The sequence below is a fragment of the Crinia signifera genome, chromosome 19, assembly GCF_055691185.1.
Source record: "Crinia signifera chromosome 19, ASM5569118v1, whole genome shotgun sequence".
Taxonomy (NCBI): domain Eukaryota; kingdom Metazoa; phylum Chordata; class Amphibia; order Anura; family Myobatrachidae; genus Crinia; species Crinia signifera.
In genome coordinates, this window is record NC_139226.1 from 135,279,522 (window position 1) to 135,302,905 (window position 23,384).

At 39.6% G+C, this 23,384-nt stretch overlaps 1 protein-coding gene across 1 annotated transcript; it reads left to right on the forward strand.

Moving 5' to 3' along the window:
* Positions 1 to 1,371: 1,371 nt before the first annotated feature.
* LOC146042186 (nicotinamide N-methyltransferase-like) lies at positions 1,372 to 22,650 on the forward strand. Its single transcript, XM_083162113.1, has 4 exons — positions 1,372 to 1,500; positions 2,814 to 3,002; positions 21,112 to 21,319; positions 21,526 to 22,650. The coding sequence occupies exons 2-4, from the start codon at positions 2,855 to 2,857 to the stop codon at positions 21,944 to 21,946; spliced, it is 777 nt and encodes a 258-aa protein (XP_083018239.1). The 5' UTR covers positions 1,372 to 1,500; positions 2,814 to 2,854; the 3' UTR covers positions 21,947 to 22,650.
* Positions 22,651 to 23,384: the final 734 nt, after the last annotated feature.

The window sequence follows — 23,384 nt, forward strand, 5'->3', positions numbered from 1 at the left end:
GATAATTTATATACGCTCTAAGTTTTGTTATGATTCTGGGTGGTCACCCGCATCAACTTTGTAGTCTGTGCGTTAGCACAGTTTCATGCATCTCCATACCCTGGAACATAGGGGTAGCTAGATTATAGCATGTCTCGAGTCGAGAGGTGTGAGGTACAGTTAGTAAATCCCTTTTTCCCATCACCTAATACATAAGGTTGGTGATTTAAGGCCAATGACTGCATATAATTTCGCCAACTTCAAACAAATCTGCACCATAGGTTATCTTCAAATAATGGGGAGACCGTGAGTTCCTCCTAAGTCTCTGATGGGATACTGTTACAGCAATTGCATCTACCATATATACTCGAGTATAAGCCTACTTTTTCAGAACATTTTTTATGCTGAAAAAGCCCCCCTCGGCTTATACTCGAGTAAGGGTCCCACTTGAGTCAATAAGTTTTCCCAGTTTTCATTGTTGTGAAATTAGGTGCCTCGGCTTATATTCGGGTCGACTTATACTCGAGTATATACGGTAATATGCTTCAATTTAAAGAACAGAGAAAAAGATGATCTTTGATAGGGAGGATACGATCTTGAATCGGCCTGGTTTGGTTTATTCTAGTTCTGTATAAGTGATCTCCTTGGTGTCATATATGACAGCATGTGTTATTACATGTATAGTATAATTTGTGAGTGAGGTGTGAAAGAGGGAGTTACTTGAAAATACATGAGTGAAATCACTGTGATGATGGTGATTCGATAGTGTATACTACATTATGAGACAAGACGAACCTCACTTCATTATATATTTTTAGAAGACTAGCACATGTTCCCTACATATTAAGATGTCTTTTACCTAATGGTAAAATATTTACAGATTACTATCACCTGATGCATCTTGGTGTGCTGGGGAATATATGTTTTGCATGGCTTTTCAGCACCTGGGGGGAATTACTAATTACTGATTTCACTGATTCCATTTATGTTTCATGATATTTTGACACAAGACTGTCACCTGTGCATTACTTATTCACCCACGCTCATCACCTGTTCCCCTCATGTTTATACATGAGCACCATGTGCTGCACATTTACATGTCTGAGAACAGTTATATATTAAGGACAGGTATTGGGTATTCAGTGCTAAGGATACATCTTGGTATAACACAACCCACGGAGAAGATCTCTATAATAATTATTTTGTTCTGTTCAAGCGGCTCAATCACTTTGAAAGGTCTCTTTTTACCCTGTGGAATCATTGTCAGGTAAGATATTCTCTTGCTTTGGGGGAATTAATCAAAAGATAATTAATATCAGGAGTGACAAACTGATATTTTATGTGATATTTCCTTGTTTCTCATGCATTTCGTTTTCAGACAATGCAATTCGGCCACCCCCAAAAAAACTTTTCTACTGAAAACCTGCAAATGAGGGGACCTCAAAATCCTTCTTAGATAGACAAAACCATGTGCACTGCAGGTGGGGCAGATGTAACACGTGCAGAGAGAAATAGATTTGGGTGAGTTATTTTGTTTCTGTGCAGGGTAAATACCATCTGCTTTTTTTTTTACACTGCAATATAGATCTCACTTTGAAGTAAAACCCAACCCAAATCTAACTCTCTCTGCACAAGTAACATCTACCCCACCTGCAGTGCCCATGGTTTTGACCATGTAAAGGATTTTGTCAGAAATAGTGAACCAAAATAACCCCCTATGCCAGGTTATAGGGGATAATTGTATTTGTACAAGAAAAAGGGTTTGTATGTAGGCTTGGTAGGGTCAAAACCAGACCAAAACCACAAATCCTGGCGCTTAATGTTATATTTAGGATATATATCTCCAAAGGAATATATTTAAAACAGCTGCTGCATGCGTCAGGTGAGTTCTCCTAAACTCACAATTAAAGACTATAAGCATTAAAAAGAAAATATGACGCTATGCGCTGCTGGGTAAAAAATATTTGTTCTGCTGAACAAATATTACTGGGAACACATTATTAATTTCTTATTGTATTGTTTATTATTTGTGAATATATTTGTTATGTATGACCATTATGTTAGTGGCCATTATCTGTGTAATTACATTTTAATGGTATAAAATTTACACAAGTTGAACAGTGTGTCCAGTATTATTTGTTCAGCAGGAACTATTCAGAGTATCATTTTTTTTTATATAATTCTAGATCTTTATCAATTATGGAAAATAATAGTCTTATGTCACATGCTATATCTTTAGATGTGAGTGATAATAATAGTCCTATGTTGTTTGCTAGGTCTGTATAAATGATGGGTATGTCTTTACAAGCTTAAGCCCCGTACAAACGGGGGAGATATATTGCTCAGTTTCTCCTTTTCATCAGCGACCAGAGATGGTCGCTGATGAAAGAGAACCTCTGCCGGGCGGTGTCGCAGAGGTAATCAGCTGGTCACAGGAGCAAACTCATGCGACCAGCGATTAGAATGGGGCTGAAAACGGGAGCGCACACCCGGCGATTTATCGCCGGGGCACACTCCCAATCACTGGCAATATGGTCGCCAGCGACCATATTCCCAGCGATTTCAGCCCCTATCGCCCCCATGTGTACACAGATTTACCTAGATGGGGTGTGGGTGGGTAACCATAACCAAAACCAAATTATTGTTGCTTTATTGCACATTGTAACGGAACATTAACACATGGTGAGGTCATATATTTATTTAACCATTATTATCAATAACAAGTCTGCCAAAGGTGATACATTCATAGTCAGCTGAGTATGAGAACACGTTGATGAGATGAATTAACTTATATTATATTGTACATATAAATAAAAGAGTCATACATGTTACAGATCAGAGTCTCGTCCTGCACAGTGTGAGAGAAGACAGGAGGATGGAAGCCAAACCTGCCCTGAAGCTTTACCATAAGGATGGGATGGATTCCAGGGACTTCCTTCACTCTTATTTTAAGGAAGGCAGTGAGTACAGTTCTGAGTCCGTGGTGTTTGTTATGGAGAAGCTGCACAGCGCCTTAGCAACAGGTGCGTATCAGTATTGTTTCCTCAGATATATACAGTAGCATGTTATTGTAGCTGACATGGTGACCTTTATAACGTACAGGGTAACTACACTGATCCTCAGCTGTGCATAATGGGAACAGGTGAAACTTTCATTTGAAGCGGATTTATCGGGGAAACACCACAAAGGATGTTCCCTCAGCAAGTGCTTTGGTTGCACCTGTATCTCCTGCAAAACTTATTGCATGTGGCAGCACAGGATTAATGGGAGGAACCAGGAGATAAACACCCTGATTCCCCCACTTACTAACCCCCACCAGACAGTGCTCGAGTACAGGTACCTTTCCATCCAACTCCTGTCAACACCGGCGGTATCAGCACTCCCGGCAGTGGTAGCAGCTGCTGGTAGCAGAGTCTGTGGTCTGCGGTGCTGATTGCTTCCCTAGTACACCAGTGGCGGTGCTGACTATACCTAGTAACTGCTGGGTGATGTGCAACTGGGGCTACAGTAATGAGCAGCAGGGGGGTGGTACCAATGGGAAGCAGGGATCAGATTGACTTACTGGGACACGAAGTTCAACAGAGGTCAGTGTGTAAATATAGGTGGATTATTAAATGTATTTGATATGGTGGGTGTCAGAGAAGGCAATTAAATATATAAAGAGAAGAATTGAGAGGATCAGTAAATATATAAGTGGAGGGGGGATCATAAACTATATTAAGTAAGGGATTGAACTGATAAGTTGTTGGGATGAGAAAAGAGAAATTATTTTATTTGCAGAACCTTCCAAATGCAGCACCTGTCATCATCCAATCAGAGCTTGTGCATTGTATTCGCTGCCGGCCTGTGAGCTCTGACTGGTTTATGATTCTGTGCCATATTTGAAATGTGGGCATTATGTGTATGAGCAGCACCACTGGGGGCATTATGTGTATAAGCAGCACCTAAGAGGGCATTGTGTGTATAAGCAGCACCAAATGTGACTTTATGTGAATAAGCAGTACCACTGGGGGCATAATGTGTGTAAGCAGCACCACTGGGGGCATTGTGTGTATAAGCAGCTCCACTGGGAGAATAATGTGTGTAAGCAGCACCACAGGGGGCATTATGTGTATAAGCAGCACCACTGGGGGAATAATGTGTGTAAGTAGCACCACAGGGGGCAGTCTGTAAATACACCGGGTGCAACAATGCACAGTGAAGGCATAAAACATAAAAAATTCCACAGAAATAGATGCAACTCCAAGGACTAATCTGAAACAGGCTGGAATGCTGACAGAACAGACACTGGATTCACTAGGAACTGCAGTTGGGGAAGGAGAAGCAGTTACATGACCAAGGCAGTCATAACATATACTATAACCGGTGTGGATGAAGAAGCTGGGCAGGAATTTATTTGAGAATCCCACCATTCACCCGGCATGGGATCCATCAGATGTGACCATCCACCTGTGTCTCTGCCGCTGCTCAGGAGCCGGAAGTTTAGCCGTTGCCTAGCAAGGTCCCTGACAATGCCCGACACTTCAACCTGCCTGCCCAACAGATGCCAAAAGAACACAGTCTCCACTTAACACCATGACTAGGGACAGGCCACAGTGGGCATTGAGGTGTGTGTCATTATATGTATGGGGCATTATGGTGTGTGTGACATAATGTGTAATGGGCATTATTGTGTATGGCAAAATGTGTAGGGGCATTAAGTTGTGTGGCATAATGGGGTGTGTCGAATAATGTCTAAGGAATGAAAAATGTAAAATAATGGGGCATAAATCAGGTATTTTCTTTTTCCCCTGTGATGGCCAATGTACAGTATGGGCATGTGGATTGGTGCACTGGGTATAAGGGAGTTCTTTCCTGCAGTACCGTGTCTCTTGCAGTGAGGCCATGCCCTCTTTTTAGATACACACCAAATGCACAGATCCTGGCATCCACCAGGCATCTCAGCTGCCATGCCAGTCCGTCTGCCCGCATTCACATAAGTCCAGAACAACATGGCCGTGCGTTCCAACCGCCGGAAGTGATGCAGTGATGCATTCCAGATGGCCGGAAATGTAGCCACTGGAACTGATTCAGCAGCACTGGTCACCAGATGATATCAGTGACCAATGAATTAAGTACATATATACTCATGCTGCATTTTGTTTCATAGCGGCCACTAAGTATATATCATATAGAGAGGCAAAGGCACCATTAAAGCAAGTGGAAATGTAACAGCAACGGCATCACATATAATCACAAAAACAACATATAACATATATTATATTGTGCACACACACACACACACACACACATATATATATATATATATATATATATATATATATATATATATATATATATATAAAACACTAATTCTTTGGCCCTGTACACTACGTTCTTTATGAAGTTAATAAGATGATTACTCAATCACAAATGGTAGGTGTATATGTCTATTTTTCAATTATCGTTTAATTAAATTTATATTACAATCAATTACTTAATCCTATATATAAAAAAACTTTATGCCAACTCCTAGACACAGATTTACATGGGCAGATCATATGCCCATGCCAAACTAATACAGGTATATTTAATTAATAATTTTTTTGTCTCTAAGATGATAATATATACAAATAAATACACGTAAAACTTATATACTTTTCTAATATTATATTTATTTACAGTAAAATATTTTCTCGTTTTAAACTTCAACTACCAAGGAAATCCATTAAAACTCTAATAAAAGTTAAAATATCATTGAATTTTTAAAGGTACGTACCATGATATATCCTCTAAAAAAACTTTTCTATTAAAAGTCTATTCAAATGTTTTACAAATTCAATGGTTGTAAAACATTGGCAGATTCTAGGCCTTTTTCTTCTATTGTCCATTTGTTCCTAAATCATTCTGTTCTCCATTTGTTCATTTTCATTTATTAACCTGAAAAACTGATTGATGTTAAATAGAATTAATGTCTTTCCTATTGTATATGCTTACAATTATGGGTACTTGTTTCTTAGCACGGCGCCCGTTGGGGTTGATCTTAAGTTAAGGTACTTAAAACATGCGATGGACGCGATGGACCCGATTTTCTGACTTTAACAAGCTCAATTGCCGGTAAAAGTGAAAATCGCGTTGATCGCGTCCATCGCGGCCCCTAATAAGTTGCCGCGATGCGACCGACGCGATCAACCCGATTTTCACTTTAAAATTAATTTAACATTGTTCCCTATGGGAAAATCGCGTTGATCGTGTCGGTCGTATCGCGGCCCCTTATTAGGGGCCGCGATGGACGCGATCAACGCGATTTTCACTTTTACCGGCAATTGAGTTTGTTAAAGTCAGAAAATCGGGTCCATCGCGTCCATCGCATGCCTTAAGTACCTTAACTTAAGGCATGCGATCAACCCAAACGGGCGCCGTGCTAGGAAACAAGTACCCATAAGGGAACAATGTTAAATTAATTTTAAAGTGAAAATCGGGTTGATCGCGTCGGTCGCGGGCCATTATAATGGCCCGCGATACGATCAATGCGATCAACCCAATTTTACATAGGTGACAATGTGAAATGGGCCAATATGGCCCATTTCACATTGAATATGTGTAAAAAGTATGGTTAATGCCCCCCCCCCCCCAATTTTAAAGCCACCCCGGTATTTATACTTGGGGGTGGCGTGGGGGTGCATTTAAGCATTGTAAGCACCCATTAGGGTGCTTATACAATTTATAATCGCATCCCATCGCATTGCATCGCATGCGATATGGTCTGCGATGTGATGGGCGCCGTGCTAGTACACAAGTACCGAATTGATGACTCCTGATTTATTGTGCATCAAGAACTTTTTAAATAAATGTCATCAAAATGACTCTTGAGCTTATACTTTCTTTGGGCTGGGTGAAATTAGCCCTGGATTTGTGCTTAATATCTCTCCTTTAGACCGAAGTAGCGCCTGTTATAATATATAATCTTGCTCCCCCTACTACCAATTCTCTGATTGCCACTTCATCACACTGCATGTATCCTGAGGGTGGCTATCCCTCACAGGGAGGCACCAGAGCAAGTACAGGTAAGTGCGGCAAGACCTGAGACCTAGACATGACAAAAAGGACAAAAAGTACTCGTCAGGGTTGCCCGCTATCCCCTTTGGTTTTCGCCTTAGCGATAGAACCCCTTGCCGAAGCTATCCGATCCAATGCGTTGATCCGGGGCCCCACTGTTTTTGGCAAAGAATACAAAATTAGTCTGTTTGCGGACGATGTTTTACTCACATTAGTAGATCCAGAGGCCTCGCTACAACATTTACACGTGACTCTGGAACAATACTCCGCTGCCTCATATTATAAATTAAACACCTCCAAAACAGAAGCCCTTCCAATAAATTTTTCCTCTACCCTTCTCCAATCAGTGAAGACCCAATATAGCTACGCTTGGCAGGATAGAAGCCTGCAGTATCTCGGAATCCACCTCACCCCGAAGGTCTCAGACCTCATACCCACCAACTACCTCCCCCTCCTTCGCAAAATCTCCATGCTATTATCAGATTGGACGATGCATCACGTATCATGGGTGGGTCGCATAGCTGCTTTGAAAATGATGGTCCTCCCCAAAATGATGTACCTATTCCGAACAATCCCTATTTTACTCCCTAAAGCCTTGATCTCTAAATTTAACTCAGCTCTCATAAAATATGTTTGGAAAGGAAAAAAACCTAGGCTGGCTCGCACTACAATGTCACTCCCTAAATCAGAGGGAGGTCTATCATTCCCGGACTTACACCTATACCAAATAGCGTGCATTCTTTCCCCTATTAGCGCATGGTTTGCAGATAGCAACCCCAAAACATGGGTTCGATTAGAAGTAGGTTTAATTTCACCCCTCCCTCTAGCCGATGTCCTTTGGCTCCCAGAATGTGAGGGCCATAGTCTGTTGTCACGTTCGGTGGTGGTTCATTCGGCACAGAGGGCCTGGTTGGAATTAGTATCTAAAATAGATAACGTTCACCTTCCACCCCCTAACCTGTCGATGGCAGGCTTAGCGTCCCTGATCCCGGACCTGAATTTAGACTCTTGGGTATCTAGAGGTATGGTTTCACTCAACGAAGCAACCAGCGAAGGCCATCTCCTACCCTTTAGCCAACTTCAATCTAGGTTCTCCCTACCACATAGAGACTTTTATAAGTTCTTACAAATTCGCCACTGGTTATATAGCGTAACACAAGCCTCCAATAAAATGTATGTAATTCCAAATTACCTCCAAGATTTAATCTATAGAAAAGGTAGTAAAGGGGGGATCAGTAAATGGTACTCTTGCATCATAGACCTTTATTCACCCCAGAAATTAAAGGCCTTAGTAAAGTGGGAATCTGATCTCTCCTGCTTGAAGAGTGGCAGGGAGTGTTCTATAACTGTTTTCATGTGTCAAAATGTGCATCTCATATCGAACATTTCTATAAACTACTTCATCGGTGGTACCTCACCCCTGCCAGGCTTCACTCAATCTGGCCATCTCACTCAAATATGTGCTGGCGAAACTGTGGTGGTGTTGGCACCCTAATTCATATCTTCTGGTCCTGCCCTACCCTCGCCCTCCTCTGGTCGGAAGTTTTCAACCTCATATCTGATGTCCTAGGTTACTATATACACCCCCTGCCCAAACTAGCACTTCTACATATTTATTTTGGAACTCTCCCCCCGTCCGATAGGTACGTGATGGGCCATATATTAGTAGCTACCAGGTTACTGATTGCCCAATATTGGCGCACCCCCCAAGTCCCCACTTTATCAGCAGTCGAACACGTGGTCCAATCCCACTACGAATATGAAACTGCTGGTCTACTGTTACGAGGTAGCCCTTCTAATCAAACTCCCCGATGGTCCACCTGGCATGCTTATAGATCCCTTCACCCGTTAAAGTGAGCCTGCTGAACAGCTATCCTAAGATTCCATGCGACATGAATGCCCAGCCGACTCGTGACTTCGCCAGTTATTCCTTTATACTACAACAGATTCATTTTTCTTGTACTCGGTGCCCATGTGTAATTGACCAGGTAGCCACACCTTAATAGAATGTCTTGGTGTTTTATATAGTGTTGCCTTTATGCCTCATGACTATATTTTGTAATGGTAATTACGTGAATTTATCCCTATTCCCTACCGTCCCACCCTTCCCTTTTCTCTATTCTGTACCCTTTTCCCTATAAGTGTTTCATAAAAAAACTAATAAAAATTTAATTTTGAAAAAAAAAAAAAAAGGACAAAAAGACCTTGTTTGCACTAAATGGCAGCTGCACTCTATATAACATCTCTGTTAGTGGAGGTTGAAACAGATAGAAATGTATAGAATTAGAGTGTGCATGAATATTAACCACCACCTTAATATGCAATTACACAGTGGGAAAGCTTATATAAAATTAATTAGACCATAGAACATAAAACATATCAGAGTCAGATACAATATCCATTGATTTGTCCTTTTTTAAAGTTGATGGAATCCGACGTGTTTCATCATAAATTACTTCAACAGGGGAATAGACTGTAAATAGTAAACATATAAATAGCCGTTTGAACCATGATCAAAATTATATTATACAATATTGTAAGGTATAGCTAAGAATGTAAATACATACCCGAAGCGAAGTGGGGGTATGAAAAGGTTGGAGGACGCGTGCCGCCGCCCCTCATGGGCTCGCTGCGCTCACCACGCTTCGGGTTGGTGTTGATGGATCTTTTATCTTATGAATCTCATGGATCTTATGCATCTTATGGATGCATAAGATCCATGAGATCCATAAGATGAGATCCATAAGATGCGATATTGTACATACAATTACATTTTTTTTCAATTGAATAGATTGTATGCCTTAATTAAGTCATACAATCTTATGAGATGGGCGCCGTGCTAGAAAATAAGTACCCATTTAACAATAGAAAACAGGACTATCAAATCCATTTAATAATACAAATAAGTATATATTCATTCAGCAACCCACCAGAAATTGAAGTTTTGATCCTATGGGGGAAATTAACTAAGCCAAATACAGCTACAAAATTATTTGTATAGTAAAATAATTTTTTTAGGCATATTTGTATTTTTGGCATTTACTATGCCAAAAATACAATTCGTATTCATATTTACAAATACGAATGTATAGGCCATCGGTAAATGCGAATAGGAATCACCGTTCAAAAGAATCCTGATTCCTAATTTACTAAGTGGCCGTAAGGTAAACTGCCGCTAATTGCCGGCCAAATACACCAGGAAAATTAATTTTCCTGGCGTATTTGGCAGAAGCCTGCATGGATCAGTCAGATCTGTGCAGGCTTCAGTGTGTAGAAAACGGAAAAATAAATAAATAATTTACAAAAACGGCGTGGGTTCATACAGTGGTTAGTAACTGGGTTATTGAATGTCATTAAACTCTATAGCAGTGGACATGATGTGTTCCAGCATGCGTTCCACCGCGAGTCATTTCCTTCTCCGGGAACTATTCCTTACTTGATGATTAGGGTTGGTGCATTCGCAATTAGTGTGTTTCAGCGATTTGCGTATCACTAGATAGAATCCCGGTGTCCATTCACCATAGCTGATCAGTTTTAAACTGTGCGCTTGCACATATAGGGCCTTATTCTAGTTCACTCTTTTTGACAAAATCCTACTTAGATGGTCAAAACCTTGTCACTGCAGGTGGGGCAGATGTTACTTGTGCAGAGAAAAATTGATTTGAGTGGGGTTTTACTTCAAAGTGAGATCTATATTGCAGTGTAAAAATAAAGCAGTCAGCATTTACCCTGCACAGAAACAAAATAACTCACCCAAATCTAATTCTCTCTGCACATTTTACATCTGCCCCCCCCCCCCCCTGCAGTGCACATGGTTTTGTCCATCTAAGAAGGATTTTGTCAGAAAGAGTGAACTAGAACAAGGCCCTTAGTGCTGGTCCGTGAGGACACAAACCGGTAACGGATAACCTAAAGATAACCTATGACGTAATCATGAAAAGTCTCAGCTGGGTGTATAATATACATGGGGCTGCATGTGTATACTATGGTTTTTTTAATAAAACAATTTATTTTGGCGTATGTTCTAATATATAATAATATTTTAACTTACCCATATGTCTTTATAAAGACATATTAGAGCTTTTATTTAAAAAGGTTTATAGCCCTGATGACCATTCATGATCAATAAAGGTGTTCTGTTACATATTCAATTGACAATTGACGATGTTACATAAATAGTGGTTACATAATATCAAAATATTACAACAATCTTTATACATAGTTGTACTTGTAATGTGACAATAAGTGTTTAGATTTATTTATAGTAAATTATACTGCTTTCGCATTGCAGAAACGGGTATTGACCCTGTATTCTTTAATGGGACTTTAAAACGGTTCTGAACCTTAAGACCTTTCACATTGCAGGTTAAAACCGTTTTAAAAAGCATTTAATACCATTCACACATTCAACCTGTTTAACCCCCAAGGGACACGTTTCAAGCCATAGAAATAGAGCCGTTCACACTGCCTAAAAAACGGCTTTGAAACGTGTAGGACTCTGCTTTTTAAAAGTGTTGAAATATCAGTTAACTTTAACCAGTAAATCAACTCTGGCACCTTCACACTGCAGCCTTAAACGTTTTAAAATGGAAAAAAAACGGCAATATACCGTTTTAAAAGTGCAGTGTGAAAGGGGTATTAAACACAATCATATTTTGTTTGCACAGAATACTCAAACTTACTTATTGTTGACCCCCGTGATCTTCTATATGTGCTCGGCAGCAACTGTTACTGTAGGACAAGGCAACAGTGGGAGAATACAATAAATGTGCAATTGTCGGGGAAGAAATAAAAACACAAGCGCATGATTGGAAGATTGCATGGTCTGTATCATGGGTAGTGATTGGAAATCTTTAAATTAAGCAGATAAGTTATTGGAAATCTTTAAATTAAGCAGATATATCTAGACACACAAAGGTGTCTACCACACTGACCGATGACACACGGTGGTGTCAACATCTTGAACCTCAGTAAAGTCAGCCTGTTAGAATCCAAGCAAGGCTAACAAAGTTGTGGGTAACAAGTGCCCCTATGTAGTGTATCAGGAGCCAACAATATGATACCACCAGCGTGGGGTGTATGCAATCAAATATTAATGTCAGTAAAAAAGTGGGTACTTGCGTATTGTCACGGCGCCCACTAAGCTATTTGCTTAGTGGGCTATTCTGCATAGGAAAATCGCATCGCATCGCATGGGCCATTTTTAGTGCCCTGCGATGTGCGATGCGATTTTCCTATGTAATTTATTCACTGCTCTTTCAGCCCCGGGGGATCGCATTGCATGGCATCGCACCTCCCTCAAAATCGCATGCAATCGCATGAGATTTTAAATCACATGCGATCGCATGCGATTTTACAGGGTGTGCGATGCCATGACATATACCTTAAAATGATTGTATGACATACAATCATGTTTTAGGCACCCCCCCACACTATCAACGCCACCCTGAAGCGTGGCGAGCGGCAGCGGAACGTGTCCTCCGACGTTTTCATTACCCCACTCTCCACGTCGGAGTGGAGTTGATTTTATATTGTGTGGTGAGCGCAGCAAGCCACTGAGCCTGAAGCGTGGCGAGCGGACGTGGAATACATGTAAAGTAATCTGCGTCCGCTCGCCGCACTGCGCTCGCCGCTCTATATAAAATCAACTCCACACCGACATGGATAGTGGGGGAATAAAAAGGGCGGAGGACGCATTCCACCGCCGCTCGCCACACTTTGGGGTGGCATTGATAGTGGGGGGGACATGCGATGCGATGCCCCAGGGGTGAGAGAGCAGTGAATAAATTACAGTAAAAAATCACATCGCATCGCATGACCCTTAAATGGCCCATGCGATGCGATGCGATGCGATTTCCCTACGGTGCCGTACGTAGCAAAACTGGGCGCCGTGATAATACACAAGTACCAAAAGTGTTATGAAAAATAACAAACTTTGAAAAACATTAAAGAAAAAACAAGAAAAAAAGGGAAAAAGAATGAGATGACCATCATGTCAAGTATAAATGTCACAAGAAGCATCCCATTTTAAAGTCCTCATTAAGGCTCAGGGGGTCCTGGCAGTTAAGCCTGAAAATCCAGGCGAGTTCTCGTTGGAGTAATCATTTCTCTCTATCTCCACCACACTTGAGTGGTGGCGTATGATCCAGGATTGTACATTTCAAGTCTTTGACTTTATGGGATTTCTCCAGGAAGTGCCTGGCAAATTCTTGAGCTCACTCTGAGCGATGTCTGGACTTGTACTTTTCTTAATTCGGAGAATGGTGCTGATTTAGTCTCTCCTTCAGCATACGTGTTGTCTTTCCCAAGTATACCAGCTTGCAGGGACACTGGAGGGCATATATAACAAACTTGCTTTTGCAGTACAGCCGAAATTTACTTCGGAAACTTACTTCGAGAGTTTCCAAGTTTGTGGATTCTGTCATCAAGCACTATGTACCTGAACTAAACACATATGTGAGAGATTCCACTCGTATGTTACAACTCATTGATACCATCGTATGGGAGAGTGGCTGGAACTGGGCATCTATTGATGTCCAGTCACTGTATACAGCCATCCCCCATGAAGGTAGAATTGAGACAGTTAGATCAGTCCTTACTCGGGATCCATCTGTATCATTTACAGCTAGGAATTTTGTGTGTGATTGCCTTGGTTTTGTACTCACACACAATTATTTTTAATTTTTGGGAGATTGGTACATCCAGCTGTGGGGCACAGCGATGGGGACGATCTGTGCCCCCAGCCTGGCTAATCTATGTGTGGCTAATCTATGTGAACTTCTTAAAGGTACATTGGCCCCTAAAATTCATTTTTTTTCGTTGGTATATAGACGATATGATTATGATATGGAATGGTGATGAAATCGAATTTAACCAATTTATGATGGAATTAAATGTTAATCAATTTAACTTGAAATTTACATCTAACTTCCAGACTGCAAAAATCTAATTTCTTGATCTAGTGCTTAGTGTTGAAAACTTTCCCCAGGTATTCTATGTTAAAACTTGCACCTTTTTTAAAAGTGTGGATAGCAATAGCTATCTTGAGTATGAAAGCTGTCACTCGAAGTCATGGAAAAACAATATCCCATTTTCCCAGTTCCTGCATTTACGCAGGAACTGCACTAACCTTGAAACCTTTGATGCTCAAGTGGGTATTTATACACAGAGATTCAGGGAAAGGGGTTACCCCTTTAAAGTTGTGTAATCAGCACTTACAAAAGCCAGAGAGTCGGTCCAGGGAAGAAGTCCTCCAGTATAAAATGAAAAATAATGAGGAAAAAAAGACAGATTTTTTGTTCATCACTAAGTATAACGATGGTGAGAAACAAATCTCTAATATTTTGAGAAAGCACTGGCATATTCTTAAGTGTGACTCAGTCTTGGGTGCCCATATAGATGATGCTCCAAAAATTGTATTTACAAGGGCCAAGGCTATTAGCGCTTGGACATCAAAGAGTCAATCCTTTTTGTCTTTAAAGGGCTGTTTTGCTTGTGGCAGGTGCAAAATTTGTTCCTTTATACAAAAAGGTTCCTCTTTTATATCACCCAATGGTACAATATTTAAAATAAGCCAATATATTAACTGTAATTCGACTTACGTTGTACATTTGTTAACTTGCCCGTGTGGATTTAATTATATTGGAAAGACCAAGCGCCCATTGAAGGTGCGGATTATGGAACATTTGAGGAACATTAAACACAGTGTTATCAATCATAGTGTTCCTAGGCATTATAAGAACAGCCATAACTGTAACCCTTGGGGTACCAAGATCAAAGCATTGGAGATAGTACCTGTTAATAAAAGAGGTGGTGATCGGAATCTGGCCTTGCTTAGACGCGAAACCTTCTGGATTCTTACCCTGAACAGTCTTACACCTTCAGGGCTAAATGAAGAGTATGAGATTACCCCCTTCATTAATCGCAAAAGTTTATGTAATTTATATTAATTGCTTCATGATTTCATTTAACATATATATATATATATATATATATATATATATATATATATATATATATATATATATACAATGGATTGGATAGAGGTCTAAGCGACTACAAATACCTGTATAAGAAACGTGTTTCTTTTTTAAACATATAAGAATTTATTTTATACATATAAAAAATGCACAATAGCATTGAATATAAGAACAAACAGTACAAGAAATTAACATAGAAAAACAACAGTGTAAAAAATGCGAAGCTCAATAAAAAAATTGCCTACATGTGTTAGCGCTAAAAAAATCAGAGATATACAAAAAGTTATAAGACAAAGTGTAAAAGCAGAACTTATCTATTTAGGGAGGAGTCAGCAGGCAGTACCCAATGCGTTTCGTCATTTAAGACTTCATCAAGGGGTGAATAATTATATAGTCCAGAATAAGCCGCACTCCAGCCTTAAAATAAACAATTTTCTTTTAATAATCACAGCTTATGAGCTTTAACTTTTCAGACGGCAGATAAAGGAGGAGCCTTAGTGATTCAGGACTCCTCCAAATACCATCTACAAGTAATGAAACATCTACAAGACAAACTGCCAGTTACCAGCAGATCCATCTGCTAAATTCCATAAAGAATTAAAGGACATTTAAAGGACATTTTAACCCGAGCAGTGGAAGAAAAAATGATACCTACAGAACTGATGGAAAAACTACTACCTTCATATCCATTAGTAGCAACGTTTTATTGTATCCCCAAGATACACAAGTCCCTTGAAGACCTCCCGGGAAGGCCTATAGTGTCGGCCAGAGAGTCACTGACACATCGAAAATCAGTATTCATAGACGGCCTGTTACAACCGTGTATAAGGACTCACTCTAAATATCTGTTGGACACTATGACCTTACTGAATAGGTTGAAAGAGATCCTCAAGTTGGAGGGGGAAGTAGGGCTGTTCACTATCGATGTAAGCAGGCTGTACACAGCTATTCCCCAAAGGTTTATCACGGATAATGCTTATTACTCAGGCCCTAATGTATCACTCATTGTTGAATTATTGCAATTTGTATTGGAAAAAAAATTCTTTATTTACAGAGATATGTTCTTTCTTCAAAAAAACGGATGCTCCATGGGGTCGGCGGTCTCGCCATCCCTGGCAAACATTTTTATGTTTCAGGTAGAGCAGCAAGTATTTTTTAATCAGCCAGATGTAGCAGAGAGGATTATTTTCTTCTCTTGCTACATAGATGATCTGCTGCTGTTCTAGCAAGGGGATGCAGTTAAAATCCCGGCGGTCGGAATCCCGGCGTTCAGAATCCCGACCGCCGAAATCCCGGCACTTTCTCCCTCCGTGGGTGTCCACGACACCCCTGGAGGGAGAATAAATTAGCGTGCCGAGCATAGCGAGGCACCGGGCCCGCTGCATGGCGAGCGCAGCGATCCACGTCCCCACCTTGTCGGGATTTCGGCGGTCGGGATTTCGGCGGTCGGGATTCCGGCGTTGGGATTTTGAACGCCGGGATCCCGAACGCCGGGATTTCATACTGAATCCCTAGCAAAGACTAGTAACGGTGATCGATAAATTGCTGGAGGAACACAATGCGGGCCCCAGGCCAATTAAATTTACTTATGAAAAGTGCAGGTCGACCGTAAATTTTCTAGATGTCAAAATCTCTGTGACTGAGGGAATATTAAGTACCAGCCTTACTCCAAAAAAACTGACAGGAACAACCTGCTGTATGCAATGAGTTGCCATCCGAAGGGGACAATTTGCAGGTTACCCCGGTCCCAACTAATGAGAGTAAAGCGTATTAATTACAATAATGAACAGGCTGAAGTTCAGATGACAGACATGGTAGAGAAATTCATCAAAAGAGGTTACAACAAAAAAGCACTTAGTATTGCCAAAGAACAGGTGCAGGCATTAGACAGAGAGTCATTGTTAAAACCTAAGTTAAAACAGGTCACGTTAGAGAACCAGAGCATGGTGCCCTGGGTTAGCACCTACACCAATTCTAGCCCTGACATTACTAAGGTAGTAAAGAAACATTGGTCTCTGGTGAAATCAGATCCTGATCTAAAATTGTCTACAACCAGAATTTTATCGTGCTATAAAAGATAAAAAAATCTGCGGCATATGTTAGTAAAAACCTACACTCCGGCAGAAAAAAACAGCATAAGAAAAAAAGTGTTAGGGTGTATAAGGTGCACATGCGTAACATGTAAATTCCTTATCCCCGGTACTATGTTCTACCATCCCCAGTCAGGTAAACCACTGGAATTCAGACATACCTTAAATTGCAATTCTAAATTTGTAGTATATCAAATCCTGTGTCCTTGCGGAAAGAGCTACATAGGTAAAACGAAGCGCGCTTTCAAAGAGCGTATGAGCGCGCACCGTTCAGCGATCAAGGCAGCGCTTGTAACTGGGTCTAGTCCCCAACCAGGGGCTCGTCATTTTGCACAGATGAGCCATAGTTTAACGAGCATCAAATTTCGCATGATAGATCATGTGGAGGCATCAATAAGGGGTGGCAATTGGGGCTTACGCCTATTGCAATTAGAAAGTAAGTGGATCATGTATCTGGGCACTTTAGCCCCACGCAGCTTAAATGAAGCCTCAGGAGTAGGAGTTCTCACTTGATGTATATTTGATGTATATTCAATGCATTTTAACTAGTATGTAACATCAATAGGTCAAGCAGTTCCATGATATTAATATGTGCTGTGAATTGTATATGTTTAGATAGAGTGAAGAGTCAGCGCCAGTGCTGGATTCCTCTATTATATGTTTTTGTATGCACCATTTAAATTGTGAATTGTTTGCCTCATCACCATAGTAACGGCGAGTGACGGCTATTGCCGCACATTGGCCGCATCACATGACATCACTGGGGAGCGTCACGTGTCCCGGCGTCCACGTCGTTGGACAGACGCAGGTTGTTACACATAAAAGGTCAGTCATTTGTAGTGTTCACTAGCCTGAGGAAAATACTGAAAAGTATTGAAACGTTGCTGTTGCTGTGATTATTAAAAGAAAATTGTTTATTTCAAGGCTGGAGTGCGGCTTATTCTGGACTGTGTATTGCTGATTTATTAGCGGAATGCGGGCACCCGCCAAACAGAACTTTCAGTGGAGTTGCCGGACCCCCCCCCCCTCTGCTCCTGTGTGTATATATATATATATATATATATATCTATATTTATATATAGTCCAGTTACCCCCGGCACTCCGTTGCCCCAGATGACGGGGTGTCTTTGCCCAGGTGCCTTCCGTTAGTGGCCCAGCCACCATGAATATCGTGCAGGATGCGGCGGCACTCAGAGACGATCACACGTGGTTGAAAGTGCAAAAAACTTTTATCTACGTTTCGGGGTTCAAGACCCCTTCGTCAGGATCCTGACGAAGGGGTCTTGAACCCCGAAACGTAGATAAAAGTTTTTTGCACTTTTAACCACGTGTGATCGTCTCTGAGTGCCGCCGCATCCTGCACTATATCTATATATATATATATATATATATATATATATATGTCCTTTTTTCCCTCATTTACCGCAATTAATTAATTTTTTTAGTTCATTATATGTTTTTAAATGGTTTGTTAAAGATAGTATCTATGAGCTTTCTTTATCCTAGTTAGCACTAGATGAATCTATTGTTACAGTGTATGTATATATCACCGACTTATTCTGATTTATTCACACATGTTTACAGCGTGATTTATTTATACTTTTGGATCTGTCTCTTTAAATAGATCTGTGTTGGATTTATGTTATTCTAGTTTGAATAGCGTTATAGGTCCATATATATATATATATATATATATATATATATATATATATATATATATATAGATATATATATATATATATATATATATATATCTATAGATATATATATGTAGACAATGGATAAAGATAGCGGCGACTAATTGTTTAAAAACAGATTTAAAAAGAGGTTACTTATCTGGAATGAAAGAATATTTTAGAGGTATTCTTATAAAAATATTAAATTTATTTCAAAGGGATAATAAGGAGCAATTTCTTAATAAAACAATATGGACAATATTAAGACAAGTATATAAATATAAATATAAAAGTGAATGAATATATGAGATAAAATCGCTTAACTTAAGGATGTATTTGGAGGCTAGGATCACCCAACGCGTTTCGTCCTGTCAGACTTCATCAAACTTGATGAAGTCTGACAGGACGAAACGCGTTGGGTGATCCTAGCCTCCAAATACATCCTTAAGTTAAGCGATTTTATCTCATATATTCATTCACTTTTATATTTATATTTATATACTTGTCTTAATATTGTCCATATTGTTTTATTAAGAAATTGCTCCTTATTATCCCTTTGAAATAAATTTAATATTTTTATAAGAATACCTCTAAAATATTCTTTCATTCCAGATCAGTAACCTCTTTTTAAATCTGTTTTTAAACAATTAGTCGCCGCTATCTTTATCCATTGTCTACAGTTTTCCTATGAGCAGCTTACCACTGCTTTTTTCTTAAAGACTGGCAGACACCCTTTATTGAGGGTATATTGTTTATTTATTGGAATTTGGGTAAACACAAGTGGCGCTTCTCATCCAATCTTCACATAGATATATATATATATATATATATATATATATATAATCCAAGGGTTTCTCCGGGGAGAAAATAGGCACTCTCCTAAGTAAAGTCATAAACTTGTTGTAATCCAAATATTTTGATTTATTAGTCATCCAATAAATTGGTACAATATATTGTGCTCAATGATACTCCGACGTTTCGGTCAAATATAGGCGGACCTTTATCAAGGAGCATGAGTCAGCAAAGTACACATAATCATCGATGGGGCAACATGAAGTATGTTGGAAAACCTCCTACTGTGTCCTCCTGCAGTAGGAGGTTTTCCAACATACTTCATGTTGCCCTATCGAGTGGTAATCTGTTATACCACTTACCTGTCCTGACGAAGGGGGAGACCCCGAAACGTAGACGGACGTTCTGACTGAATAAACAGTCTCTGCTTTAACCACTAACAAGACCCTGAGTGCCTGTTCTTTCCCTGCTTATCTACAAGGGGCTGAAAGGTCCCTATCGCTGGCACCTGGGCACGTCTAACACCCTCTGGCTACCCTAAGTCCTGCTGTGCCGGATCCTTTCTCATATATATATATATATATATATATATATATATATATATATATATATATATATATATATATATATATATATATATAGTAAAAGTATATATATTGTTCAATTCTGATTTTATTTATTTTCTCTGTTTGTCCTTTATGCAAAAATGCTCTGTATATGCTTTATCACTATTGTGTAAAATGGTAATTAGTGATGCCGCACCTTTGAAATCTAATTGGTCACTATGAATTTTAAAACATTAAGCTGCCCATCCCCAACCACGCCCTCTGACAAAGTTTGATATGAAGTGCGTTAGATCTGGGTTGGTGACGGCAGCTTTAGCTGTACCTGGTTCACCCTGCCGCGTCCACTCTCGCTTGGAGTTGACGACATGCCGTTCCACCTGGTGTGTAGCTGGCGTGTGACTGTGATCCTGTGGTGCTTGGAAGGTGACAGGAGTTGTGCCCGGGTGCATCAATATTGAATCTTGTGGTAACAAGCCCACAGCGGTTACCCACTTGGTATGAGTCTTTATTGATATTATGTACTGTGACACAGTTTTGTGTTTTATTAAAAAATAGTTTTACAATATGGAGCGCACCTCTGCTTTTTTCTAACATATATATATTTTATATAAGTGGTGTTGCAGGGTTGCTTACTTAGGCAGTGAGAGCGCTGTGTGTATGATATTGTCTTTTTAAGGTATAATGCTAATTTTGTTAGCTTTTTATATCTGTACCATTACATTAAATTATATACAGGAATAATAATTAACTATTAAAATTAATCCAAAAACATTACTGAGGATTCCTTGAGAGGTGATATGTGAGGAGGTCTGTGGAGGTGGGGGCTGACCCTATGAGTTATTACACAACCCTAGTGAAGCCTCCTCCCCTCCCCACCTAACTCTTATTCATTAACATTAACATTAGTACATTAATGAATCTTTCTTTGCCGTTGAGTCACTATTACTATATAGAATGTTGCATTCCTGCTTATCTGAGTCTTTCCCCGCAGGCCGGATTAAAGGAGAAACTTTGATTGACATCAGTTTGGGATCCTTCGTTCATCATCTTTTTGGTGTTTATGAATATTTTCAAGTGATCACAATACTAAAACTGACAGAGTCCTGTATAATGGAACTCAACAAATGGGTGGACACCCGCACTGGGGCGTTTGATTGGACTCATGCATGCAAGATTGCTGCCAAGCTGGCAGGTATCAGGTAAAAGATTCTAAACAAATAAAAACATAAAGGATGATTCACAAAAAAAAATAACTCATGGGTATAAAATCACCCATGGGTGACTATACAATTAAAAATCTGGTCTTTACAATGAAAAATCGCATCGCATGCCTTAAGTAGTGGCATGCAATGATAAAATCGGGCGCCCAGATAATACATAAGTACCTGTTTTTTTTTTTTTTTAGTGCTGAAGAACATAAAAAGAAAGACAAGTTAAAGGAAACAATTACACACATTGGGAAATGTGACATGAAGCAAGATAATCTCGTGGACAACTTACAACAAGCCGACTGTCTAATAACAGTGTCTCTGCTGGATGTAGTTAGTCAAGACCAACAAGAGTACATCACAAACCTGAGGAAGATAACAAAGATGATTAAACCTGGTGGTCATATTATTGTAATTGGAACCTTAAATGCCACCTATTACACTGCTGGTAATGATAGGCTACATATTTTCAAATACGATGATATTTTTGCACGAAAGGCCCTAACCAATGATGGATTTGAAATTATCTCCTGTGAGTTACTTGATAGAAAGGTAGAGAGTGATCTCACAGATTATAAACAACTGATGTTCCTGACAGCTGCCAAGGGGAATATTTAGGATGTGAGTGGTGACCATTGTCTGGATGATTCCGTCAAACACCTAATAATACCAGCTGATCTCTTGTAGCTATTCTTACCTTCTATATCAATCAGCCATGTACTAAATATTACAAACTATTATACAATTCTTATCACGAGACATAAAGTTTATTTTAAAAAAATATTTCTTTTTTTAAATCTTTCTAATAATGCAAAATTATAAAAAGTATTTTGGGAAGTGGCTGCTTTTCACTGTAAAACAAATGAGGTTCTGCTCTATCAAGTACAGCCTGGCCTTATCAGCAGACTATCTGGAGGCTGGGTTACTGACTGGCTATATAGCACTTGGACTGGACTAATCTGTTGATACAATTTGCAGGAAAACTATAATAAACTATATTTAATGGTATAATTAATAGTTAAGTCTTCCAAATCCCAAATATTAAAATAGGGAAAATTACAAAAGATGGATCTGAAAAGATTTGAGCCCGAAACAGTGACACCTCTAATGGTTTAATGTACGCAAACTTGATTTAATAACTAAAATTCTTTAAAATATTATTTCAAATTATACCTAGACAGCATGCAATGCCCCATACACACTAGATTAAAGTAATTTAATTACTGGCTATATTGTGATTTGTTACATTAGCAATCAATGGGGAAAATCAATTACAGGTCGGGTATCCCGTATCCGGGCATCCCGTATCCGAATTATTCCAAAAACCGTGTTTTTTTGGAATAATTAAAAAAAAAATTGTCCCCCCCCCCCAACCCTCTTTTAATACTTACCAAGTCCTCCGGCGTCCATGGCAGGCCTTCAGCGTCACCGGCGCGCCTGGGATCTCGCGCAAAGGATGCTGAAGGCCTGCCATGGACGCCGGAGGACTCCATGTACCCCGAGGGACCATCAGGGACCCACCAGGGGCAGGTAAGTCTGCCTAAAAAAAAAATTATTCCAAAAACTGGAAAATTCCCTTATCCGGAATGCTCGTGGTCCCGAGCATTTCGGATAAGGGAGACTCAACCTGTATAACTGTACAATTAAAGCACATTTTTTGTAACAAATATTGTAAGAATTAATTAAAACTTCAAAATAGGCCTTTCTAAATAACTCATGTATTCTACAAGGCAATTGCTCAAATTATCCCTGTTGTATTCATTTATGCACATTGCTATTGTAATCTGATGCACAAGCAGCTTTTGCTAATTAAAATGATATACAGCAAGCCTATTTTATGTATGCTATTGTGACTGGATCTGCAGAAAAATGTTCTGATACAGTGTTTCCAGCTAATTTAAACACATCAGAACTAAACATATTTTTAGACTTTTAAAATAATTTATGTTTTATATGGAAACCTCAAAAACATGTTTTGGTTAAATAACTTAACTTCACTGAATTATTATTTTTTTGTGGTGGAAAAAGAATCTTTGTAACACAAACATAAATAGAG